The 10,608-nt window shown below is 52.7% G+C and overlaps 1 protein-coding gene across 1 annotated transcript; it reads right to left on the bottom strand.

Annotated features, from left to right (window-relative positions):
* Nucleotides 1-3,146: 3,146 nt before the first annotated feature.
* Nucleotides 3,147-3,915, bottom strand: LOC121150047 (interferon-induced transmembrane protein 1-like). The gene is made up of 2 exons (XM_040970699.1): nt 3,701-3,915; nt 3,147-3,368 (listed from the first exon to the last, which is right to left on the bottom strand). Exons 1-2 carry the CDS (start codon nt 3,869-3,871, stop codon nt 3,201-3,203), a joined length of 339 nt encoding a protein of 112 aa, XP_040826633.1. The 5' UTR covers nt 3,872-3,915; the 3' UTR covers nt 3,147-3,200.
* Between the last annotated feature and the right edge of the window lie 6,693 nt (nt 3,916-10,608).

The raw sequence follows: 10,608 nt of genomic DNA, 5'->3' as shown, positions 1-10,608 counted from the left end.
CATATGTGCACAGATATGTATACAGATATGTATCTGCATGCATACACCGATGTACATGTGTGTTGTCTGAATATGTACATGTGTCTGTGCACATGTGTGGTGTATATAGATATGTGTGTTGTCTGTACATGTATGTGTGTCTGCACCTGTGTGTAGGTATGTAGGGGTGTGTGTGTGTGCGCACATATGAGCCCTAGACTCTGTGAGGACCAGGTGACCAAGGCCTGGGTTCCACAGCCTTGGTCCCTCACAAGCTTACACAGAAGTGGACATTTCCAGCCTTGGGACACGCTCGTTCCCAGCCACATGCGTTCTGACTGTTAGGGGCATCGCCCCGTGCTCATCTTTGAGCATTGGGATACCTTGTCCCTGGGCAGCCTGGGGTGTCCCAGGCTCACGCTGGGGCCTCGGAGCACACCTTCACCTCCATGGCTGACTGAACACTGCCCTCTGGACAGCTGGACCTCCTGGAGGGCGGGTGTTGCGCTGGGGACTCCAGGCCGACAGTGAGCCCCTCCCCCAGGCAGAGCAGGCTTGGGGTGGCCCCTACAGAGGGAAGAGGCTCAAGTTGTGAAGGTTGCTTCCTGCCCTGTCATTGGCACAGCCACAGGCAGCCTGCCAGGTGCAGTCAGCTGTGATGTGGGCAGGTGGTGTCCTGTGGCACACAGACACATGGCCTGGTCCCAAGCTGTGTCCCAATGGGTGTGAGCATGGCCAGGAGTGAGGTGTGCCTATGTGAGTGACAGGGAGCTGGCCCAACACCTCCTCCCACCTTTGATGAATAAGACCCTGTGGCTCTGTCCCCATGGGCCCCGAGAATGAACCCCCAGCACCACTGAGCTTGCTGCCTGCTCCTTAAAACACATCCCAGGCACTTCTGGAATCAGGTACTTTCGATGTTAGACGACAATGACTTGGAGATCCCAGGTCGGGTTTGGGGAGACCAAAGTTGGTCATAGGACTGGCCTGGCCGATCAGTCATGGTCCATGTCAGTGAGTGGGATGCTGAAGAGGCCACAGAGCCCTTGGCTAGCCATGACAGGTACAGAATACCAGCCTGCACCAGCAGCACAAGCATCCAGATGGTGGCCAGGATGTTGCGGCACTTGGCCCTGGAGCCCAGGTGCCGTGCCACCTCCAGGTCCCCAGCGGCCTTTCTGGTCTCAGGCCTACAGAGCCACTGCGGTCAGGGTTGGGGTCAGAGCCTTCTCCTGGGGCTCAACTTAACAGTGGCCCCAGCCAGACGGGGAACCCTATAGGCCTCTCCCAGGCTGTGAGCACTGTAGCACCAAGGCCACCGCACGGGCAAGGAGCGCTCCCCTTCCCAGCTCTGGTGACAGAGACCCCGGTAGAGAGCTGCCCTGTGAGGCAATGCGCACCTTGATGGAGTAGGCCAGTGCCAGGAAGCCGAGGCAGCCTGGGCTGAGGTAGAACCTGCTCAACAACAAGCAGATCAGGTGGTCCTAGGACAGAGGTCGTGGCACCCACAGTGTGAGCACTGTGTGGACAGTGCCATCTGCCTTGCGGGGCTGCAGTGCCCAGGGACCCTTGCAGGGGTACACCATGTCCACAAGTTCCAGCACTGACGTGTCCTCACTCGGAGTTGGGAGCCTAGCGCTCCCGTGGTTAATAGCTCAGCCACCCCCACCTCCCAGCCCTGGTGACCGCACCCCCAGCCCAGGCAGCCACCTAAAAACAGCTCAAATTACACCCAAGGCCCAGGGAGAGCACCCTTCCTCTGGGATTCCAGGGCAGTGGTCAGGGACCACTGTCAGCACCTCCTCTGGAGGCCAGGGGCTGGTGTTGCCTCTGCTGTGGGTGGCTTGAGCGTGAGCCTCAGCTCCAAGGAGGCTTGGCACATTCCTCTGGGGACCAGCTTGCAGCCACAGGCAAGCCGGAAGCACCTGTTCAGTGCCCTTGCTGGGGGGGCAGGCAGAGGGGTCTGTAGCCTGGGCTCCCATGTCCTGTGGGTGACCGCCCCATCCCCCCATGTCCTGTGGGGTAGCAGCCCCACACCCATGTGTCCTGTTGGGTGAAGAGTCCGGATTTAAAAATATAAAATTGTGTTTCTCCAAAGAGCACATTCTTTGCTTGAGGGAGAACAAAGGGTATATGAAGATATTAACTCCCCTTGTGCACAGCAGCCCCCTCCTGCCGCTAGGTCAGGAGCCACTTTCCCTCTCCTCAAATAAATCTTGCTTTGCAAACTAGAATTGTCCATATGAAAATTCTTTCCTGTGAGACAAGAAACAAGATTGCTGCTGCGTCTCATGTTGAATCCCTGCAACACTGTAGGTGACCGCCCCGTCACCCATGTCCTGTGGGGTGACCACCCCATGCCCCCATTCCCCCATGTCCTGTGGGGTGGCCGCCCCTTCCCCCCATTCCCCCATGTCCTGTGGGGTGGCCACCCCTTCCCCTCATTCCCCCATGTCCTGTGGCATGGCCGCCCCATCCCTCTTCAGCCCTTGTCTCAGCACTGTGCACTCCACCCCCACATCCTCCCCCAGGCTGCTGGGATGCGGTGTGACAAGGACTCACCTGTGTGAGAAGCAAGCTATGTGGGGTGAACAGGCAGGAGGCCTGGCCAGCAGCCCGTGCAAAGCTCAAGGGTCCCCACAAGACGCCCACCCTGGTACCTGCCATCTGGTCCCAAGTCCTGCTGGGGGAAGGGGCCCCGGCCACCAGCAGGGGGCACCACATATCCTCCACTGCCCAGGCTGCCCACCAGCAGGAGACACAACATACCCAGCACTCCCCAGGCTGCTCCCTGGCGCATCTTCCCCAAGCTGCAAGAGAGGGCACCTGAAGCTCCTCTAGGGACCAGGAAGTGCTGTGCACAAGCACCGCTCTAGCCACACAGCCTTGCTGGCGGTGGGTGAGAGCTGCACAGGTCAGGAAGCTGTGTCTGCTGTGTCAGGGACATAGGCACAGCACCCTGTACTGAGGAAGAGCTGGGCAGTGCCCAGGATGGTCCCTCAGCTGCTGCTCTCCTCCCCAGCGCCACCTCCAGGGACATCGCAGGACCATTAGGAGACAGGCACTTTATTGAAGCCCATGGTGCTCGGGCATGAGGGTGGACATGCGGGAGGGTAGACACGACTGAGGATGGAGAGGTATGGTAGTGGACATGCGTGAGGCTGGGGGAGGGGCGGGCTGCCAGCACAGGTGTGCACTGCAGGCCTGGCGAGGCTCCTCCTCTAACGAGGAATTGCCTGGGCAATGGCTGCTATGTTGAGCACAATGATGACAATGGTCGCCACGAAGAAAAGGATGCTGATCACCAGGGCACAGATGTTCAGGCACTTGGCGGTGGATGCGTAGGCCTGGGCTCCAACCACGTCACCTACCATCTTCCTGTCCCTTGACTGGGAGAAAAGAAGCAGGAAGGGGAACCCGGTCAGGGCAGTTGAGAGCCAAGTGCCAGCTCCTGGCCAGAACAGGCTCCACCCGCCCTAGACTTCGGCCCCGTGAGAAGTGACTGGTGTTGACCAGAAGGGAGGATGCCTGTGGCCGGAAGAGATTGAGTCCAGTCCCAGCTGACCAGGTCAGCCCATGCGGCCAGAGCCTAATCCTGCACTCAGAGGCCTTCTCAGTCCCCTCCACACACACGGAGACACACTCACACCCAAGGTCCACAGATGCCACCTGGCAGAGCCTGAAGGCCACCCACTGCCCATGACCCCGGCACCCCACACACCTTCACCGAGTAGGCATACGCCACGAAGCCCAGGCAACACCAGTTGAAGAACAGCGTGTTGAAGAGGGACCAGACCACATGGTCGGGCACAGTGGAATCGCTGTGAATGTTGATGACGGTGGAGGGATGGGTTCTCTCAGTCTTCGTCATGTGGTGTCCCTTCTTGAACATCTCCAGCTTGGGCAAAGTCTGTGTTCCAAGTGCAGAAAACTGGCAAGTGCAGCTCCTGAGGCTGGGCTCGGCTAGTTGTAGGGTGGGAGGGCGGGGCCCTGGGGCCCCTCCTTTCTCCAGCAGAAGTGCGTTCTCAGAAATTTCCATTTCCTTCCTTTGGAGAAATGATGCTTTGCTGGGAGTGTCTTCCTTTGGAGCAAACTAAACATCTGGCAAGAGACCAAGGCAGTCAGGGAGGGTCAGCTGGATGGCCGTAGGACAGCTTGCAGCCCTGTCCCCAGGGTGCTGGGACACATGTCCACCTGCCCTACCCGCAATCTCTCCTTTCTCAGCATCCCTGGCCTGTGCAAATGGCAATGGATGGCAGCCTGACTCTGGACCCAGCAAGGAGCAAGTGCATGGCTGTGGGCCATGGCCGAGGGTCCTTGCTGTGTCTGCCACCCGCCAGCCAAGGGTGATGGAACAAGAGAACCCGCAACAGGCCAGGCCATTCAGCTTGGAGTCCTATGCACACAGTGCTCTCACATGCTCCAGGCTAGGGGTGCGGGTGGCCTGCTTCCACAGGCTCCCTCATCTGGCCACACAGCACCCACTTTTCTATCTCCCTCTTCCCCACCACGCACACAGGCTCACACTATGAGGCTGCCTCAGGAAGACCAACTGAACCTCACGGGGCAGCACCTATGGCCAACCGGCCTCTGTGCAGCTCTGGCTGCCTTGCAGTCACTCTCCATCTGTGTGCTGGCACAAGGCTTGGGCAGTCTGTCTCATGTCATCCAGCAGGGTGGGCCTGTGTGGACTTCCTGTTGCTGGGACAAGGAAGGCAGGCCCTGGAGACTTGGTATAAATGGCAGTGGCAGCCGTAGGGAGTGACACCACTCAGGCCGGACAGAATCCCCAGTGAAATGCAGCATGGGGCTGGTACCTGGCCAGTTTGTTCTGAATTCGGCATTATCAGGCATGGCAGGAGCCTCTGAGCAGCCGCTGGGTGCACCTGCTGGGGAGCCCAGGGCTGGGCAATGGGATGAGCCCCAATGTGTCTCTTTTCCAACGTGGGCCTGTGGGGCTCTATCGGGGTCCCCATCCTGTGGAAGTAATTACCCAACACAGGTCACAGGGTTACAAGTGGCAGGCAAGATGGCGGCCAAGGACAGAACCCTGGGCATGAACCAGGGCAGGAGTCATATTGTTTCAAAGAAAGACTGGTCAGGGGGCCCAGTGCTATGGCCTAGCATCTAAAGGTTGTGGAGAGAGGAGCCGTGCCTCAAAGATGGCACTTGTTGACCATTGCTTCATGGCACAAAGGTGGTAAACAGGTTTTGGGAAGTTACCGAGGATTGGGCTGAGCACGCAGGGAAGCTACGTGACCTAAGTCATGATTGGTGTGCTCACTGTGTGATGTGAGGAGCTGTGTATGGATTGGTTTGTGTAATGTAAAAAGGTCTGGGTAAAAAATAGTTAAGAGAGAAGAGATTCTCCCGGGCAAGCTGCTAAGGATAGAGCTAAGGCTATCGCTTCAAGGCTATGTTGTAGCTGCTAGCACTAGCTGTAACTGCTTTCACTTTGCTGCAATAAATCTTACAACTGTTGTAACTGGTTTTTTCTTTGCTGCTACACTTGAAGTCCACCTTGAACTTACACCTTGAATGCTCTGGGGTCCCATATGGGCACCAGTTCTAATCCCGGCAGCTCCACTTGTGACCTGGGAAAGCAGTCGAGGACGACCCAAAGCTTTGGGACCCTGCACCCATGTGGGATACCCGGAAGAAGTTCCTCGTTCCCTGTGGAGAGCGGAGCCGCGCCTCAAAGATGGCGCTTGTGATCATTGCTTCATGGGGCAGAGATGGTAAACAGGTTTCGGGAAGTTACTGAGGATTGGGCCAAGCACACATGGAAACTGCGTGATGCGCATGTGATCAGAGTCATGATTGGTGTGCTCACCGCATGATGTGAGGAGCTGTATATGGATTGGTTTGTGTTATGCATAAAAATTGTGGGTAATAATAGAACGAGAGATTCCCTTATGTGCAAGCCAAGCGCTATGTTATAACTGCTTTTGCTTTGCCGCTACGCTTGAAGTCTTATGTAATAAACTTTATAAAGAGTCTATACCGTGTTGGAGTCTTGCTCGCGGGACGAGGGACCCTGATATCTGGTGCCGTGACTCGAATAGAATTTGCATCGTAGGTGAGTACATTCAGGTAAGAAGCTGAGTGGCATTCACCCAGGAAGAAGCTGGGATCAATACCCAGGAAGCCGCAGAAGCGGAGGGCCCATCAGAGCTGAGGTTTCCTCAGGGAGCTGCTGATAGCAGCGGGGACGTGCACATCAGGTTCACCGGGTTGGTGACGAGTCAAGTTCCCGGTAAAGGGACGAGTCAGGTTCCCAGTAAACTGACGAGTCTAAGTCTGCAGTGCTGAACAAAATGGGGAACTTGGCCTCCTGGTGCGTATGCAAAACTTGTTACAGAAACTGCTACAAAAGCATGGAACGCCGGTAAAGGCAGGGATGGTACTTTCACTTCTGCAAACAGTGCAGCGCCATGCCCCTTGGTTCATAGAAGAGGGCATGCTGAATGTGCCACAGTGGGAGCACCTCGGAAGGGACCTGTCTAAAGCTGGTCAAGTCAAGCCTCTCCCTCCGGAAACTGTGGGATTTTGGACTTGGATGAAGTCTTGTTTAGTGGATAAGACAGATAAGTTTAAAGATTTGTTACGAGTAGGAGGGCAAGTGCTCGAAGAAATGCAAGAGGAAGCGTCCTCTGGGTGTCTGGGCTCTCAGAATTCTGCTTGGCCACCTGCGCCTTCTCCTGGAGGCCCTCTGTTACCTAGTGTGCCACCTTGGCTGCAATCAGGAACCCAGCAGACAGCTGAGGCTTTACCTGATCATGTACGATTGTGGCGTGATTTTGCAGAGACAGGGCAAGTGTTTCCTGTGAGAGAAGATCGCACTCAAAACCCACCGGCTCGTTCGCATGAGATGTTGAATTTTAAACATTAAAGACCTTAAAATGGCTGTTGATTCTTATGATGTTCATGTGCCCTTTACCTTGGCCATACTGGAGCAGATTGCTGCTGATACCCTGACTCCTGAGGACTGGCAAAATTTAGTTAAAGCCACCCTTTCACCAGGACAGTATTTAGTCTGGCAATCAGCATGTAGAGAATTGGCTCTGGACACAGCTCGCCATAATGCTCAGGCCAGCAATGCAAATTGGAACATAGATGTTCTGCTTGAGGAAGGGGCCTGGGTAGGCCAGTAGAATCGATGTGTTTATCCGGAACCACTTTGTCTGCAGATTGCCATGATAGGGAAGAATGCCTGGAAAGCAGTACAGAGCAAGGGTGATGTCCGATTTTCCATCTCTAAAGTGACTCAAGGACCTAATGAGCCGTATGCACATTTTGTCAGCCGTCTTATGGAGGTCATCAGCAATTGTTTCCAGATGTAGAGCAGGCTATGCCACTTGGGAAGCAATTGGCCTATGAAAATGCTAATAAGTGGTGCCGAGAGGCTATATGTCCTTGGAAACATAAGGATTTAGATGTTTGGATTAAGATCTGTCGGGATGTTCATGATCAGATTACTGCAGGAGTGTTTCAAGCTAGAGAACAAGCTAAAGTTTTAGGAGCTGTAGTGCAAGGGAAAGAACGAGGAAGGAATTGCTTTCGCTGTGGTAAGCCTGGACATATGAGAAGGATTGTTGCCAGAGGGTGCCAAATTGCTGTCCTCCACCTCGCCCTGGCTTATGCCCTAGATGTGGCAAAGGTAATCATTGGGCTAATGAATGTCATTCTAGGAGGGATGTCTCTGGCTGCACCTTAGGAAATGAGTCTTGGTCAAAAAACGGCCAGAGGGCCCGCCACCCCGGGGCCCCTATGTCAGGAGCCATGTACTATAGCCACACTGAAGCCATGTCAGGAGCCATGTACTGTAGTCACACTGAAGCCATTTTGAATATAGAACTGTGGGCCAGTGGAAAATCCCCGGCTGGCTAGATGCTTGGGAAAGAAGTTATGAAACTAATCACACGCTTAGCTTCAATTGTTTCTAGCAACTGTTTTAGAATGTGATTTATGCTGTACCTGCCAACATCTTGATATTGATTACCTATGCTATTGTTAATATGGTGGTTACTATTGTTGATATGGTGACTGCTCAAGAACAATCGGTCTTGAGACCATGGCTTGTGTCCCAGTTTCTCCTTTTCTCCCTGAGCCTTAGTTACTGAAGAATATAAAAACCCTCAATTAAAATCAATAAACTGACAGCTTGATCAGACATCCTGTCTTGCTGTCCATTCTTCATGTCTCTTGTCCCCCATTCTCTCCTAGGTGGTTGTGACCCCCGTTGACTGTCCTGCTGGACGAAACACCCCTACAGAGTATACGGGGTGTACCCAGAGCAGACAGAATTGATGACCAGACAGTCCACCGAGCCATGCCCGGGAGCGCAGGATTGGACCTCTGCGCTGCCTTCCACTTGGTATTGACTCCTGAAATGGGCCCGCAGGCACTTGATACAGACTTTCACGGCCCTCTTCCTAACGGTACAGTGGGATTGGTACTTGGGTGAAGTTCCAAAACTATGCAGGGTCTGATTGTCCACCCAGGCGTGATTGATTCAGATTATACTGGTACTGTTAAAGTTATGCTTTCTTCGCCAAAAGGAATTACTGCCATTGCTCCTGGAGAGCATATTGCTCAATTGCTGGTCCTTCCTAGTTGTCATGAGGCCTGGTGGGGATAAAGGTTTTGGGTCCTCTGGAGATGCCCTAGTTAACCTGTCTGTCTCCTTACAGGACCGACCTGTGGCTACATTCATGTTACAAGGTACCCCATTTGAAGGTCTCTTGGACACTGGAGCAGATGTCAGTATTATCAGACAATCCGACTGGCCAAAAGAATGGCCTCTAAAGCAGTCTAACCAGACCCTGCGAGGCCTTGGAGTAGCCAACCAGCCACAACAAAGTGCCTCTGTTATCTCCTGGGAGGACCGTGAAGGTTACAAAGGATCTTTTCAGCCTTATGTTTGTGCCATTCCCATGACTCTTTGGAGCTGTGAAGTTTTGAGTGTTATGGAGCTTCGCTTAAGTAATGAGTCCTACCAAACGGGAAGCCGACAAGCATGGAATATTATGGAAAACATGGGATATTCAGGAAAGGGCCTAAGCAAAGAGGAACAGGGTAGAATAGAACTGATTTCAGTTGAGCAATGTCCAGGAAAAGCAGGACTGGGTTTTTAGTTGGGGCCACTGCAAGACAACAGCCATTGAAAATTACCCGGGTATCAGATGAACCCGTATGGGTGTCACAGTGGCCCCTAACCTCTGAAAAATTACAGGCCGCCCAGGAATTAGTTACAGAACAGCTATCCTTAGGACATATAGTGCCTTCAACATCTCCATGGAATACACCTATTTTTGTCATTAAAAAGAAGTCAGGGAAGTGGCGACTTTTACATGACCTCCGTGCCATCAACGCCACTATGCAACCTCTGGGTCCAGTACAACCTGGTGTGCCATTGGCCACCGCAGTGTCTAGAGAATGGTATCTCATTGTGATTGATATAAAGGATTGCTTCTTTTCCATACCCTTACATCCCTAAGACTCGGAACGCTTCGCTTTTACTTTGCCTTCTATTAATCATCAAGGTCCAGACCAGAGATTTCAGTGGGAAGTGCTCCCGCAAGGTATGATGAATAGCCCTACTATGTGTCAATTATATGTGGCACGGGCATTGATTCCAGTGAGAAAACAGTTTCCACAACTCTGCATATATCATTATATGGATGATATTCTTTTAGCAGGTAAACACATGGTGGAAGTACAAGCTGCTTTGGTGTGCCTGAAACAAGAGTTGCCACTTTGGTGGCTGCATATTGCCCCTGAAAAGATTCAAGAAGGCTACACTGTTAGATATCTAGGTTTACAGATGATGGCTCGTCAAGTTGCCCCTCTATAGGTTAAGATCAGGATGGATGGATTGAAAACCCTTAATGATTTTCAGCAATTATTGGGACACATTAATTGGATTTGGCCTTATCTCCGTATCACTACTAAGGATTTAGAGCCTCTTTTTTCTGTCTTGCATGGAGATTCGGCATTAGATTCCCCCCGAGAACTTACTCCGGAAGGCCGTAAAGCCCTTGAGTTGGTCCAGTGTAAACCTCAAGAAGCTCAGGTTGAACGTTGCGATCCTACCCAACCTTGTCTGTCTTGGTGTTGCCTGAGAGTATTCCTGCTGCATTGTTGTGGCAGGGTGGGCCTTTGGTCTGGATATATTTGCCTATGCAGCCCTCTAAAGTGTTAGCTAATTTCCCAGAATTAATGGGCCAGGTAATTCTCAAGGCAGTAGAACAGGCTCGTGAAAATTTTGGCATTTATCCTAGTCTGTGTATCATTCTTTATTCTCGGGAGATGATTACAAATTTGTGCCAAACCATAGATGTCTGGGCTGTTCTATATCTTGTTTTCCTTTGCAGTTTGATACCCATTTTCCTTCCCATCCATGGCTGCAATTTTGTAAGGAGGTCCCCTTATGTTTTCCTAAAATAGTCAAAGAGCGGCCCATCCATGGAGCTAGGCTCGCCTTTACGGACGGAGCCAGTGGTGGTACAGGAGCAGTAATGACTGAAAATCAGATTTTTCCTGTTGCAATTGCTACATCTTCTCTTCAGGCCACGGAATTAGCTGCTGTTGCTTTGGCTTTAAAATTGGTGCCTGAACCATTGAATA

This window comes from Ochotona curzoniae, unplaced genomic scaffold, assembly GCF_017591425.1.
Source record: "Ochotona curzoniae isolate NIBS_2020 unplaced genomic scaffold, NIBS_Ocur_1.0 scaffold_4937, whole genome shotgun sequence".
NCBI lineage: Eukaryota > Metazoa > Chordata > Mammalia > Lagomorpha > Ochotonidae > Ochotona > Ochotona curzoniae.
Note: the sequence above shows the minus strand (reverse complement) of the source record. Positions and strands in the feature narration are given on the sequence as shown.

Coding starts and splice junctions, on each gene's coding strand:
- LOC121150047 (XM_040970699.1), bottom strand. CDS start 3,871: ATGTTCAAGAAGGGACACCACATGACGAAGACTGAGAGAACCCATCCC. Junction 3,369..3,700: donor CGTATGCCTACTCGGTGAAG/GTGTGTGGGGTG, acceptor CTTTTCTCCCAG/TCAAGGGACAGGAAGATGGT.